The 16354-nt window shown below is 40.5% G+C and overlaps 1 protein-coding gene across 1 annotated transcript in view; it reads right to left on the bottom strand.

Moving 5' to 3' along the window:
• The window catches only part of zbbx (zinc finger, B-box domain containing), a 42731-nt gene that overhangs the window by 10005 nt on the left and 16372 nt on the right, over positions 1 to 16354 (bottom strand). Inside the window, exons 4-6 of the mRNA XM_072459584.1 lie at positions 6188 to 6290; positions 4238 to 4289; positions 3118 to 3224 (exon numbers count right to left, since the gene is read on the bottom strand). Coding sequence (XP_072315685.1) covers positions 3118 to 3224; positions 4238 to 4289; positions 6188 to 6290 — 262 coding nt within the window. The remainder of the gene's footprint in view (positions 1 to 3117; positions 3225 to 4237; positions 4290 to 6187; positions 6291 to 16354) is intronic.

The following is a 16354-nucleotide window of genomic DNA, read 5'->3' as shown; positions in this document are numbered from 1 at the left end:
CGCCATCTGTAGGTATGAGAATGGCGACAAGATCTGTTTAAATTAGCCACGTTAAAATAACACTGTTCTGGTTTGTTTAAAACAATGTATCTGATAAATAACCTCGAAGACTAAATGAACCTTTTTGAAGTATTTAAGTCCTACCTCCAGTAATCCTCATCTTTATCCAGCCTAGGAATGTTTGCTGATGCGCAATCATTCAGCAAAATATTGGTGGATACAAAATGCACAAAATAGGGCTTGTGAATTGGTATTTTTATCCGTCTGAAAAATACATTTCCAGGTGGTTTTGTTAGTTGAGCAGAGATGAAATCCGAGGGGACAAAAAGCAGACCGAAATGATTTTGTTGCCCAAACAGAGCATTCATTATCGGCGTGCAACGTCAACTCCGCATTGTGCAAAACAAGAATACCAAAATATCTTGTGAGTGGTACCTAGCCACAAGACTAGCCTATTCTTGCCACTTCTAAAAGGCTTAAGATACTGCTTAAATATCATGCTATGCGAAGCAATCACGCAGGCATTTGTTGAAAACACTTGTTACAATATGGCTTTAAATGACCCCATACAACATCGCCTTATTTCCCCCTTTAAGCCCGGAAGGATAAATTACAAACACTCCCAAGAGCCTAGGTATCTCAACCAGGCAGTAAATGGCATTTTGATGACTTAACAGCCCCTGCTCTTGCCTGAATGAGCCTGGAACACAGCATAAGGTAGAAATCGTGTCCGTGGATAGTTCCAAGTGTGTGGCGGCAGGACTCAGAGGTTGTGCTTTTGTTAAAGTCCAAAGGAAATGGCAGAGACAACCGCAGCACTTTGGCCTTAATGCCGTCGTTAAGGGTCATAAGGGTTGGCCCAAAAGTGTGTTTGTGTGCGGCGTACGCGCTCGGTCAGACTACTACTATAAAACATTAAAGGCGTTGCCGCTGGGGTCATTAGGAGTTTCATTCAACCATTCGGTGCCATCGACTTCAATTGCACACATCCAGCAAATTACCGCATTCCATTTAAGTGGTACACGCCTAAAATAACCCGACAAAATGGTCCCAGCTCCTCCCCCTTGGTCATTACATTCATCACGCTCTTAATGGTAGTCTTCTTACTTCAGCCCTCCAGAGGTTTGTCCATACACACAAGCGGCTTTGGGACTTTTGTGTTTAGTGGTTTGTAGAAAAGGGTAAAATAAAACACATTTCATTTGTGGTTCTTTGGTTAGATATGGATTTTTCAGTATATACAGTATACAGTATATAATAATATGTCATGCTGTTGTTGCCGATAACCAATATTTGCCAATCGCAATATCAAGATTTTGAAATCCATAGTAAGGACCACAGATGGATGCAGAAATATTATGCTTTTTTGTGTATTGTTTTTTTTGCCCTTTACAAATGCTCTAGATGCTTTGGCAGCTTGTGTTTTAGAACAACAACAAAATGTCTACAAAAGCACACATGACTTGATATAAGGGGTCCATCTATTGGCTGCAGAGATAATGAAAAAGGCTAGATAAACAAACTGTATGTAACGCAAACGCAGTTGTAATAAATGCAATAAATAAAAGGTAGAACTCCTCTGACGTAAAGGTTCAGAAGGAGAGGACTTATTAATGCATGAATGAAGCTAAATACTACTGACTCCAGATATGTTTTTGATGAAGGAACAGCCTTAGAACATGGTTAAAATCTTACAAAATATGTGTCCTTTAAGAAATATTAACCTTTTAACTTTTGTATTATATTAACACAAGGTATTTATTTAGGATTTAATTTGTTGCATGATTGAATCTGTAACAGCCATATTTTTGTGGTAATTGCTCTTTTTTACTCATTAGTCTTTTCAAAATGCCAAGTCTGATTTGATTCACTGTGGACAAAAAGAACTTGGGACTTGTTCTAGTCTTTTAACATTTGTGCACTACTTATTAATTAATATAAATTTATTAAAGTTCTAAGGATGATCCCCAAAAATATTTTTTTGTCTATTACAGAGTACTGGAGAGGAGAATCCGACCGATAGTCGAACCTCGGATTCAGGAGGAGCAGAGTGGTTTTCGTCCCGGTCGTGGAACACTGGACCAGAACTATACCCTCCATCGGGTGCTCGAGGGCTCATGGGAGTTTGCCCAACCAGTCCACATGTGCTTTGTGGATCTGGAGAAGGCTTTCGACCGTGTCCCTCGGGGTGTCCTTAGGGGGGTGCTCCGGGAGTACGGGGTCCGGGGCCCTTTGCTCAGGGCTGTCTGGTCCCTGTATGACCGGAGCAGGAGCTGTGTTTGCATTGCTGGCAGTAAGTCAGACCTGTTCCCAGTGCATGTTGGACTCCGCCAGGGCTGCTCTTTGTCACCGGTTCTGTTCATAATTTTTATGGACAGAATTTCTAGGCACAGTCAGGGGTCGGAGGGTGTCCGACCCCCGACTGGGGACCACAGGATCTTGTCTCTGCTGTTTGCAGACGATGTTGTCCTGATGGCTCCATCAAACCCGGACCTGCAACATGCACTGGGACGGTTTGCAGCCGAGTGTGAAGCGGCTGGGATGAGAATCAGCACCTCCAAATCCGAGGCCATGGTTCTCGACCGGAAAAAGGTGGCTTGCCCTCTCCTCCACTTGCCCCAAGTGGAGGAGTTCAAGTATCTCAGGGTCTTGTTTGATGAGTGAGTGATTGTTGCAGCGTCTGCAGAGATGCGGTCGCTGTATCGGACTGTTGTGATTAATTAACATAAATACCTTGCTACATTTATATAGAGTAAAATGTTATGAACAAATGCTGCTTTTGACTATTTTCTTTTGGATGAATCTAAACCGTAATGAATGTTGAGACTCCCACTCCAAGTCCATTACACAGCAGTACAGCATACAGACCCGCGTGCACTAGATGCTCTGCAGCTCCCACATGAACAAAGGTAGAGCGAAGAGACTCAAACACGCAATCACAAGGAGAGGTCTGTAGTATTGACGAAGGGATTGGGCTTAAGTGTAGTTAATGCAAACATAAACGTGCAAAGCACCGAGGGGAATGGTCAGAGTGGCATAGCATGGGGAGAATTGCATTAGCGTTGTTTTGTGTTTTTATAATTTACTTAAATGGACTTAAATGGTGAGTGTACGTACTACACCAGCCGTTCTGACTTCACACTGTCCACACGTTATCCCCTTCAGCTTGCTTTTTCTCAGAGTTTTAGGAGCCGCAGTAGCAGGAGATGGAGGGGGGGGCTGGGCTGCAACAGACACAAAAAAAAAAACCTTGCTTTGAATGCACTTACAGCAACACAAACATTTTCACTTATGGTACAATGGCAATGGCATCTGGCTAGCTCATTGTTACTATGACTACATCCTGGACATCTCTATCTCTATGGGGTTTTATACAATCAATCAATAGTCAGATCTCACAGTGGAGAGGTGAGCTGCAGGCGGATGTTACTGTTAAAGACTTTACAAAAAGCGTGAAACATTCAGCCTTCTGTTGTTTATGATGAAAGGTCTTTGCGTTTCTACCACTAATGTTCATTTTGAGACGTAACAAATATTAAAATAAAGCCACAAACTGACATAGCATACTGTACATTAATTACACAATTTAATTTATATTATTTTCAAATCGAGTTACTTTTTCTTTACGTTTATTTTATATTTTACGTTTTTGATAAAAGTTAGAATTATCTTTGAGACGTAGTGAGGCTGGGTTTCGGATAGAACTGTACAACATATACAAAAAAATATCTTTAAATGTATTAGTTGAGGTTTAATTATCAAACAAATGTGAAATGTCTGTAAAATGAATCAGAAAAGTGTAGAAATATCATCATATACCCCATTTTTCATTTCTATTTTTTAATCAGTTGTGTTTGTAGCATTTGTTTACTATAATAAACAATACTTTACGTTGCATAGCTTCAAAACAACATTCATATATTATCTAAAAACAACATTCATATATTATCTAAATTTCAATATATTGCCCACCTCTACTGCACAATATATTGCAATCGAAGACAAAATTGCAATTGCACATTCTATTATTTAGGTAGAAGGTCCTTGCTAACAGTTTCAGTGTCTTGCCCAGAGACACAAGGGTACGGTTTGAGCAGGTTAGGAACAGTTTCAACGCGACAGCAAGGAAAACTATGATCTTGTTTGGATAAAAGTACACAAATACAACAAGTTACTTCACAGGTGAGAACAAAGTACACAGAGTATTAAGTACTGAATCCGGCCATGACCCACTGACCTGTCAGAGGTTCATCCTTCAGCACTCGGATCTTCACTTTGCCACTTAATAACTGTGGAAAAAAGAATGATAAAACAAATGTCAAGTCTCTGTAACATCAAAAGCCATGTTTCCACTGGTTCACTTTGGAGCGGATCGGTGCGGTCTAAAAGTGTCTCCACTGCCTTAAGAGAACTGTGCTGGAGCCAAAGCGGACCCTGCGAGATCTAGCTTCCAACGTTCTCTGGCTCTCTTTGGCTCTTGGTATGAATTAAGCGAGATGATTGGATAAGAGAGAACGCAGACGACAAAAGCAGAAAATAATAATGTCCCCAAATGTTGACTTGATCTTGTTATAACTTGGGGTATGAGCAAAGCAAAGCTAGCGCACCTTCAAGTTTATCGACGCACGGCACTCGAGTAAAGATCCAAAACATTTCCAGTACATAATTCATCTAACATTATTCAATCCCAATACATTAAAAATACATTAAAATGTGGCATAGAGATATAGAGAAGGAAATAAATGGAGGGAAAACTGACAATAATCCCGATGTAATTTCTTGTTTACTTTGGCTTTAGCCTCTTCTCAGAGCGCCACAGTATTTGAATTACTAAATATCTTCCTGAGATTGGCCTTGTGATTAAAAGGTTTAATTCAGGTACGATTTTGATGTTATTTATTAAAAAAAAAATTGGGTGAGGTCAGCTGCTCAGTGCTCAAGTTTCAGACCTGGCTCATGGAAATGCATTCCGACACTAAAGAAGCCTTCCAAAGAGCTCTAGGTAGAACTGCCATCTTGAGGACGAAAGCCGCATGTTGCAGTGTGGGCAAAAAGTCTCTTCTGTAACGTCCCCAAAGACTCTGTTTGTCCAGAAATGTATTACTGTGGTCAGGAGGGACCAGTGGACTTACAGAAATCACTCCAGACTGAGGCTGAGCTGTTTGTTTCAGGTAGTTAGCAGCTTGCTAATGCTAATTTACATATTATTATACTTGCAGACAGTTTTAACCAGCCTAATTTCCAACTGTCCAGGTGTTATATTTTAGCTTCAGACACAAAGCCCGAGCTCTTGAAAGCTTTGAGGACTTGTCCGGTGCAGAGAAGAAGCTTCGATGTAAATGTCCGCAAAGGTTTGTTGTGACATGTTGTCGCTGCTTTAAAGTGTCGGCGTTTCTCCGCTGTAGAAAAGGATCAAAGCCCATAACCTCTGTCTTCTCGAAGTGTCAACATTTCCTTTTTCAGTTCTATGATCTGTTTTTCATGACTATCCAACAGCGGAGAGGCAACAACATACTGTGACGTCTTGAAAATGGCAGTGACAGCAAATAAGTCACATGACTGAAACCCATGGCTAGAGATGAAATAACCATACAGACACAAACAAATAACTCAAATAACTGAATGTAACCTGCCCAATCATTACCAATTTTTGTTTTACACTACCAGAAAACTAAAACGTTTCCTTTCTTTATAGACACTTATAATATATTGTCTTTGTTCAGCAGTTAATATTTCAGTGTTACGCACAATCTGATCGCTCTTGGGTGCGTTTTAAAAGTGCACTGTGAACTGAATGGTGGTTTGTTTGTTTTTTTAAATGTATTGCAAATATAATAGCAACAGTTACCAGAAAAAATGCAACACGTGTTTCCAAAATCTTTCAGTATTACCACTAGCCTTGGAATGCTTGTTAATTCAGTGGATGTAATGAAAACGAAAATAGGCCTTGGTGAACCGGTATTTTCTAACCATCTAACTACAAACAAAAAAGTATTTCAGGGTCAATTTGTGAGTAGAGTGAGATGAAATCTGACCGAACTAAAAACATATTGAAATAATTTTGTTGCATTTACGTCAACTCCACATTGCGCAAAACAAGTGCAGCAAAATAGTTCTGCGAGACATCTTTCAAAGGTTTGTTTCTCCTGAACTGAATCCAAATACTCATGTCATATTGGAGAAGTACCTTTTGGAGTTGGTTGTCCTTGGTCCTCCTGGGATTTATCAGCGTTGTAGCCTTGTTTATAGGCCCCTGCTGTCCAGACTTCCATTTACAGCTCCCAGATTGCCTAAAAAATGATCACGAATATAGATACTTTTCAAGCGCACAACTCAACAATTCAACACATGGTAAAAATACAGATAAATCCCTGGTAATATCGACTTCAATAAATCCCCTACCTTTACGTTTTAAAGCTTTTTTTTTAAGAAATGTCCATTGGGAAACAGATCTGTGAGTTCCAAGTGTAGTCACCGTCACTGCATTTATACTTTCAACAGTTTCTATAAAGCCAAATGACCACTAGAGGGCACTTCTAGTCAAAATGGAAGAAAAAGAGCAACAAAAAAACAAACATAGAGGAACCTATAGTACTTTTTTTGGTTCACATTTGTTGAGTAAAGAAAATGAGGCAAAAGAAGCATTTATTTGTATTGCAGTTTGTTTAAGTCACTTCCATCGCGCTTATGTTCACTATGTTCACTACCTTCCTCAGTGTCAAGTATCAAAACTAGATACTCATACTCAAAAAAATATTTATTAACGGGACCAAATTTCCAGAACAGTTTTAGAAAAGATATTATTTTGCGTATCCATGTTTGTTTGGCCTTTTATGTTGAGGAGCAGCAGTTCTACTCTAAGCTCCTTGTGTATGATTGAAGCCACTACCCATCTCCAAGTGAGCACTCAGCCCAGGCCACCGTGTGGAGGAAACTTATTTAAATATACTACAATATACCTGGCAACACAGCACGACAACTCCACCGCACACAGCAAGAGTGCCAGTTTCAAAGTCCTATTCAATACTGAGAATATATTAATTGAAAAAACAAAAACCACACATTTGGAACCCCACTCTGCAGTCATGCTGAACCATTGCAGATTCAATTTATGATTGGGTTCAGTTCACTGAGGCTGGCATACAGTACATTGTGGTAACTTTAATGAGCATTAGACCACAACCAGGGCTCACAGTGAACTCGCAGTTATTACTCAGTCCGATCAAGCTGAAAATGTGTTTTAGGGGGAGACGGAAAGAGAATGTGTGTTGTTTCATTGGTAAACTCTTTTACCCATTCAGACGGGACACAATGCTTAGACAAACCAAGCTCATTAAATATCTATTTTGTTCTATCCTGCTCTCCACTCATGCGATCACAAGTTGCCGCGACAGAGTGGCTCCTTAGTTGCATTTTTTACACGTTGAGGCCTAAACTGACACAAAAAGACTAAGGGATATTCTCAAGTAATAATGGCTTGGGTTTATTGATTGCTCTTTACAAGCTTGACAAGTTTCCCAAAGTGCTACATTTGCTCCGCACACTCAATAGAGGTTATGCAGATCACATCACAGCATTTGGAATTTTAGCAGTGAAAAACTGTATGAGTGTCAGTGTGAGTAATGACATTGTCTCCTGTAACAACAGCTCAAAACAAAATGTGGAAGAGCTGCTACAGTTTAATAACACATAATGGTACAAAAAGGAGGGTGGGTGGGGGGGAGCAAAGAAATGCAATTTGTCAGTTGTGCTGACCGTAATTCTGCCACTCACTGTCAAGCAACAGATGCCTTGAGTAATACTTGAGGCTGACTTTGATCATCATTACTCACAGACACACCGCAGACACACAGAGAAGTCAGGCAAAGAAGAAGACAACAGCAGTGAATTGTTTGGAACTGAGCTCAAATCACAAACTTTTCCCTTACAAGACGATCACACTACCACCTAAACAACTAGTGTAAGCCCCAACCTAGTAACCAATTAGCCTTTCAAAGTAAAAGACATTACACAATAAGGCTGAAGTCGACAAAATAAATTCTTTATCAACTAAAGACAAGCTCAGTGCGTTACTCAACTTAAAAGAGGGCGTGGTAAAAGCTCCCAAAACTATGAAATTGAAATAAAATAAACTACCTTTTCTCTTTGGCCATTTAACGCAACCAGAGCTGAGTCATTTTATTAACTTAATCTGTATTTTTAATTGATTTATCGATGTATTATTGCACTTTTCTGTACAGCACTGAGCTTTTAAAGTTGTAAGTGTGCTTTATAAATAAACTATGACATTGACACTGATAATATAATTCTCAGTTCACCAGAAATGTGCTAAAATGTTCCTGTAAATGTTTTGGTTGAGGGTCAAGTGTCGCACAAAACGATAATGGACCATTAAATTAAACAGAAAAGAGTAGAAATATCACTTTCTACCTTTGTTTGAGAGGTTACAATAGATGTTTCTGTCTTCTTGTGAGGTTTTAATTATAAATTATATTATATAATATTATTAATTTTGCATACTGTATCTCCAAAATCACAATTACGTTCATCCATTTTCTGATACGGCTCCAACCTTTATACGTACAGCAGTTTATGGAAAAACAACAAAATAGAGAAAAGCATAAACTTTTCACTCCCAAATCTTCAGCCTGCTACATCTAGTCTAATTTCTGCTGTCGCCCCTATAAATCCTTCAAAATAAATGAATGATTCGACTAATAAAAAAATTGACTACATGACTAAAGACCTAAACATAAAAACATTGTGTTATATGGAGAAATATAACTGACAGGGAATAAATTGCAACTTACTAATACGCACAGGAACACACAGAGCGCTCCTGTCAGTCAAACAAACTGAAGACGAGCAGAATCCCCCTCATTTAGACAGGAGTTATTCATGCTTATGTGCTTGAATTATTTATGCTATTTATGCCATTGTGATGTCTGGCTGTCTTTGAAAGAAGTTTATTTTGGTTGGAGCTGGCAGCCTGTCAGAGCCTGGCAGAGTGTGTGCGCTCGATGCCAGAGAGTTGCCAGCGCTCCTGACACTGTTGCTGCACCGCGCTGACACTGAGGGTGGGCGTCAGGTAATCACCACGGCGACGTCACCCAGGCAACTGGACTGTCGCTGCAGGAGACAACTGAGGCGCACCTCTGTCAGCGCGGGATGACAGGACGGCCCCTCTGGACATGCCACCTGGAGTGAGGGAGGGAGGGAAAGAAAGAAAAAGAGATAGACAGCTAGAGAGAGAGGCAGAGAGACAGAGAAAGAGGGAGACGGAGAGAGAAAGGGAGACAGAGCGACAGACGGAGAAAGTGTAGTTATATTGGTGTATTGTGCGTAATTCATTCATTATTATTTTTAAAAGGGCACCAGCTGAATACAGCATTGTCCAGCGAAACATTACGAATCTACTCACTCTCATATTCTGAAGGGAAGTTCTCGGCTCAGTGTCTTAACTATACAATTCCCAGAAAAAGATCAGATACTTCAAAGGAAAGTGACTGGGAGAAAGAGGATGAGAGAGAGACAACGGAAGAAAAGAAAAAGAAAGAAAGAAGAAATAGAGAGAGCCCGAAAGTTGGAGAGAAAGAGAGACAGAAACTGAGACAGACAGACAAAGAGTGAGAGTGAGAGTGAGAGTGAGAGTGAGAGTGAGAGTGAGAGTGAGAGTGAGAGTGAGTGAGTGAGTGAGAGGGAGAGAAAGAGAAAAATGAAAAAATACAGCGTCAGCAACAGCAGGAGAAACACTATACCTCAACTTTTTTGCTACTAAATTGTGCACATTTTATATTTTATTAGAATCATCTACTGCTGCAGGGGCGGAGTTGGAAGTCCGGACACCTTTTAGACCAATCCCACTCTTCCATATACCTCCAGACCCTCCAGGAACTGCCATAGACTGTTGTATATTAGTGGACATAGCTAACCCGCTAGCCACTGCGTTCCAAACAGGAAGTAAGCCTGGGCGCCAATTGGTTTCTTGACTTTCTGTTTTTAAAAAAATTGCTCCTCCTACTCTAACTGCTGCTGTCATCATCTTTCCTAAAATGTTCATATTAAAACGTGATCATGGTGTTTTTTTTATTTCACTATTGTCTTTGGAAATCAAGTTATGAACGATAACTCCGAGCGAGCCCACCAGCCCCCCCCCCGCGCCCTCCGGCCGCGCTGAAGTACGGCGTGTCGTCGGTACACGTTTATATACACGTTTATATGAAAGAGGAACTTCACGAACGACCGGGACACGCACTGGAATCGCTTTAAATTAACTTGTTTTGACTTTATTCGGCTGGATTGAGTGTTTTCGTCGTGTCGTCGCGATGTGTCTTGGCTCCGGCCCCGCCCCCCGGCTCCGGCCCCGCCCCCCGGCCGGCGCCGTACCGCGTTTCCACAAAGGAGGAACTCATGAAACTGCAGAGAACAGTCGTCTTAACCGGAGATCGTCACGTTATCCCGTCGCAATACTGACCTAACCTAATACTGATGTGCAATTCTGTCATATGTGCAATTGCTGTTGGAATTCATGTGCAATTACTGTGAAATTCATGTGCAATCTATGTGCTGTCGTGACACATATGTGCAATTACTGTCGGGATCACATGCAATGGTATTTATTTATTTATTTATTTGTCTATGGGAGTTTTTGTTTATAGGAGATCTTCTACTGAAAGTGTTTTTCAGACTTCCTATAAGTGATCTGTTCTTCTGTATCTACCTCTGTATCTTCCTGCGTTGCACCAATGAAATTTCCCCATGTGGGACAATAAAGGAATATCTTATCTTATCTTATCTTATAACAACTGACCAATCGGGCGTCTTCTTTTTATGCGGTCCATGCCAGCTTGCGTTGGCAAAAGATCTTGATTGACATGGCACGGCTTGTTGCAAAATGATGGAAACTGATGGCGTGAGCGGGAAAAGGCAGAGTAATTTCAGCAAACTCGCTCCGGATTGGCTATGTGGTTGCCATGAAACACGCACTGGCTCCACATTAGCCATTAAAACTGCTCGCCCATGATTGGTTCCAATGGGCTGGAGCTGAATAGTATGGTGATGTCCACTTCAATGTACAGTGTATGGGAACTACCCAGTTTCCCAGCTCAAAAATGTATTCATTCATAAATATAAGGTGTTCATTCAATGTCTTTTACTTGAAAATGGCCATACTGCTTTGAGATGAAAGTGGTGCATTGGTAAGACCTAAACCTTTAATCTAATCCTAATCACTGTTGGGCATTGGTACATTCTTCAGTCTCCCTGGAAACAAGGTCCATCCATCCCAAAATGACCACTGTGGCTTGAACATAATTAGTCCGTGCTCTCCAAAAGCCTCCCCAAGCACAAGGTCTCAACCCAATATACCACGTGGAAAGAACCAGAGTTAGTTCTTATGGATGTTTCCAGTTCTACACCCCAATTAATCTACACTGTATCTAGAATTTAGAGATAACCAGTTGTCAAAATCTTTAGTTTCCCAATCAGAAGTATGCATACATAATTTCTTGGAATTATTTCGGTAAGTAAAAAAAAACTCAAAAACTCAAACTGCAAACTCAACTGTTTAAATTAAAAAGTAGTACTAAAGTGAACATTCATTTCCCTAGTGCCAGGTTTAGGAGTTAAAAGGTTGGGAAACACCACACCAATCAATTCAATGTTAGTGATATTTCTTTGTCTATTGTGAAGTGAGAGATTGCACACAACGTACTTGCTGTGATATAGTTATGTGTTCTCCACTAAAGCGTTTGTGGGGCAGGACAGGACATGTACTCAGGACGAAGCACTAGATAGCGCTGGACAGAAAGAATGAAAAATAAATCTGTGCATGTAAGGCATGTAAGCCATGTCAGGCTAAGACAAAGCTACACTGAAGCCTTTGACTCTATCCACACAGCTTTATTATTGTATTCACGCAGTTCCGAAAACAATCTTATCTGAGATTCTGTGAGAAAGAAGAATTAAGAATGGACACGTAGGTATGAAGACGAAGCAAGGAAGTTAAAGAAAGTTATTGTGCTTTTGTCAGTTCTAATCTTGGACATTGGACATTTAACATTTAAATTGCAATATTGATCTAAAGGACTGTTTTTTTCTGTTTCTATCTGCCCTTGTGACGATACGTCGGCATAAACGTCATCACTACAAACACAAAAAAATTCCACAAGCTGTCAGCCTGACTTTGGAAAGCTGCAATTCACAAAAGCGAGCTCTAGATTTTAAAAAAATTGTGCCAAAATGACTTTGCAAAGCTGCCGAATGCCAACGTATGTCACAGTTTAAGATTGGATTGTCGAAGCAATGGCGTCATGTCAAGATTTACATGAGTTTCAAGTGTTCAAGTTTAGTTTATTTGCCATTTTCGTTAAAAGCACATGCAAAAAGCAACTATAAATGGACGAACAAACAATGGACATAAATTACAAAACACTACAAGTACAAAGAAACATTTGATACAGTGAAAATGAGCAAATGAATCACTTAAATACAACTTAAAGTGGTTCAATGAGAAGGGAAAACAATTAAAATATGGTTAAAAGCCGCTAAAAGTCACTTCTCCAATGGTGCTGGGACAACCTGTCAGGAGCAGCACCCATCTCTAGATCTCGAGCTAGACTTGGTCAGGACCTTTGTAGAAAGGTTTTACCATCTGCGTGTGTTTTGGGTTGATGGTGGAAACCGAAAAACCCTCCCAGACACAGGAAGAAACTCCACACAGAAAGGCCCAGGTGTTGAACCCGAAATTTCTCTGGCATGAGGTGAGATTGCAAGCCACAGCCAACGTGCCTCCGGGAGAAGAGGCAGGTGAAGAAGAGGAAGAGAGGAAGTCTGGAGGGAAACAGCAACAGCCTGAGCACCTCATTAGTCTAACATTTTCAATTTTTCCCCCCACAATATCAGGTTATGGAGAAAAAAGCTGTTATTTCTATAGGTGAAAGATTTTTACAGTGAAGCCCTAAGAATGGGAAAGTGGGATTATCACAAAAAATGTAAGCTCAAATACACACAAAAAGCCACATTTAAATAATTTGACCTAATTCTTTTGTCCGTCTCAATCACAAGATTTACTAGTGCACAAAGTAAGCTGAAAAAATAATTAAGGAAAATATGCGCTTTAATAATACAAAAAGGTAGTTTAATTAGAAATTAAGAAGTTAAATAGAAATTTGTTTCTGCTGGGATGGACAACAGCACTAAAAAATCAGCACTCCTCCACTTCATTACTGCTGCCAGATCGGCCCATTATCTCTCAGTCATCCACATTGTAAAGTGTGCCCTCTGCACTGTCAGCCAGGGGAATGTCTCTCTTTATCTTCAGCATCTTCAGCTCATTGCCATATCAACTTATCATTACCACCAGTGCTTTTCCCGGGCATAAAGACTTGCCAAAGTGACTACGCCTGCCCACCCAACCGATCTTCTTCAAATGATCGCTGACACAGCAAGTTCAGTGAAAAATGCAAAATGACAATTTTATTTGCAGGGAAATAATTGTTTCTGGAGAAACTGTGGCTGTCAGGTGGCCAACCATTATCACGTATTTTAGGATTGGATTGTCCTATTGTTCATAAATATTGAGACTGAGACTGATAAAGCTCTCCAAAAGCTCTCCAAAATATCAACATTGCACTTGACTGTAAACCGTATCCATGGTTGGGTTGCAGAGGCAGCAGTCTGAGCAGGACTTCCTTCTCCACATTTGTACCCAAAAATGATAATTTTAATTCTAGCTCCCTCACACACACAAACCGTCCCAGTGTCCAGGTCCAGATTTGATGAAACCATCAGGACGCATCATCTGCAAAAAGCAGAGATGAGATCCTGTGGTCCCAAAACCGGGCACCCACTGCTGACTGTCCCGTCTAATCTCTTTCTTCTCTCCTTGACTATAAAGAATGACTGCGTGCAAACCAAATGTAAGATGCTTTTGAAAACTAATTAAAAGTACTAGAGGTGTGTAGCATCACTAATCCTGTCAAAGGGCACAGAGGTGTCAGCTCTAGTCTAAAGCCTAGCACAGTGTAGTGTTGTGGAACAGTCAGGGATGATTAGTGACACTGTCACCACGGATTATGAATAAACAAGGGCTTTTCTTATATGAGGAGTTAGCAAAGGTGCACAAACAAAATTAAAAGTGTAACGCCAGCCTTCTGTCACGTAAGATTAACCTGATACTGTCGAGACAAATGTTTTCTTGCGTGTGCTCAAAATAATGAATGTGAAAAGGGAATGGTAAGTAAGATATCAGAAAAATACAGTTGACAAGTCAACCAAATAAAACAAAATATTTACTCAAAGTTGCCAACCATGAATTAGTTACTATAGCTCGGTTCACCATACAATATACAGTAGGGTTGGGATAATACAGGTATATCATTATTAAATTGCCCGGTCTGGATGCCGTCATTCCACGTAATCCTTCGTTTGGTTGTATTAGTTAACATAGAGCTTCCGACTCGAGTGAAAACAAGCCACCCGGGGGAATCGGTGCGTTGTTGACTTGTTAGTCACATGAACATTAGATATTTCAAATCAATCTACTTCATATCATGTTTTAGCAGTGTTTTTCATTGTTCTCCATTTAAACTAACGGAGTTCCCACTGGACCGGAAGTGCGATTACAACAGAAATGCTGATATGTTTATGTAGGAAAGAGGAAAAAGTGGTTAATAGAAGCAACATTTGTCTTAAAGGACAAATTATATGCACATTTAGTTTTCTGGCCGTCAAAAGCACTCCGTTCTGAATCTCCTTGTGGCTCGGAGAATCTTCTTTGCTGTTTTTAATCATCGCCAGGCTCGTTATGTGCATTTCTGCCCTCAAATCACGATCATTGCAACTGTGTGCTAAAACCAGGAAGTCGAAAAGCAGCTGCATTGGCAAACTGTATTGATTTTAAAATTGTGTTCTCAAACATGAAATGCCAAAATAAAGGTACTCAAAATCACATTTCAAGGCTAATAACAATACAAATTAAAGCCGCAAGCGGCATCCAACGGCCCTCGCGGGCCGCCGGCCTTCCGACTCTGCTCTCTGCATTTTACAGAGTTGGCGCTAACGCAATTGTCTAAGAACTAAGACAGCGACACATTGGACATGTACAAAGCTGTGCTTAACCAGTGCAAATGAACACAAATGTCGGTCAAATGTGCAGCTCCAGCGCACAGAGACCGTGACACTTGGAATAAAAATATGGATAACTTTTGATGCTCCGCTTGTGTAGATTATTTTCCCCAAATATGAGCTTGATCGAGCTATTGCCCACAGAGGAGTTCATTAAAGTGTGAAGCATAAATGTGAACATTTCAAGGATTTGGCGTTTTTCCCATTTGTGACATATATTTGCGGGTCCGCCACACAGAGACCGTAGCACTTAAAATCAAAATATGGATAACTTTTGATGCCCCATTTGTGTAGATGATTTCCCCAAATATGAGCTTGATCAGGCAATCGCCCTGGGAGGAGTTGGTTAAAGTGTGAAGCGTGAAAACGTGGTCATTTTAGAGATTTTGCTGTTTTCCCATTTGTGACATATATTTGCGGGTCCGCCACACAGAGACCGTAGCACTTAGAATCAAAATATGGATAACTTTTGATGCTCCGCTTGTGTAGATGATTTTCCCCAAATATGAGTTTGATCGGACAATCGCCCTAGGAGGAGTTTGTTAAAGTGTGAAGCGTAAAAATGTGGTGATTTGAGCGATGTTGTGGTTTTCCCATAGGGATAACATGGGAGGTTTCTGTCATCGCTACGACTACGCCGTAAAAAATAAGGCATTTGTCTGATTGGCTTTTTTGATCGGGACGCCAAAATAGAATTTTGGGTAAAGTTTAGAACATTTTGGTAAAACAAATTTTTGACCTTCAATGTTAATTTAAAGGTCACTCTGTAGGGGGCGCTATCGCGCCCATTTCAATTTTGTCATCATAAACTGGTCCAAACTAGAAAGTTTAACAACTGATTTAAATGTGGTCCTAATCGGACTCGTTTTGATCAAATGGGAGCAATTTTTAGATCTGCAATATTCCAAAATAAGTTGTCCAACTTTGCGGCTGCGCCGCACACAGACCGTAAAAGGTATCTCAAAAAATTGGATAACTTTAGATGCCCCACTTGTCCAGAGGACGTCCGCCGATTTTGAAGTCGGTGGGCAAAACGCCCTAGGAGGAGTTCGTCAAAGTTTGACGTGAACAAAATGGCTAACACAGCGTGTTTTCATTTTCAAAGGAAGATGGCGGCCATAGGGTAAGTCTGGGGGCGTGGCCACAATGATTTTTTTTTTTTTGTCCTCACGAGAGGAATGCGTGTCCCGAATTTCGTAGCTTTACGACAAAGTTGACCTCGGGGCGT

The sequence above is a fragment of the Eucyclogobius newberryi genome, unplaced genomic scaffold (genome assembly GCF_026437365.1).
Source record: "Eucyclogobius newberryi isolate DKJ021-1_F unplaced genomic scaffold, fEucNew1.0.hap1 SCAF_10, whole genome shotgun sequence".
Taxonomy (NCBI): Eukaryota; Metazoa; Chordata; class Actinopteri; order Gobiiformes; family Gobiidae; genus Eucyclogobius; species Eucyclogobius newberryi.
Note: the sequence above shows the minus strand (reverse complement) of the source record. Positions and strands in the feature narration are given on the sequence as shown.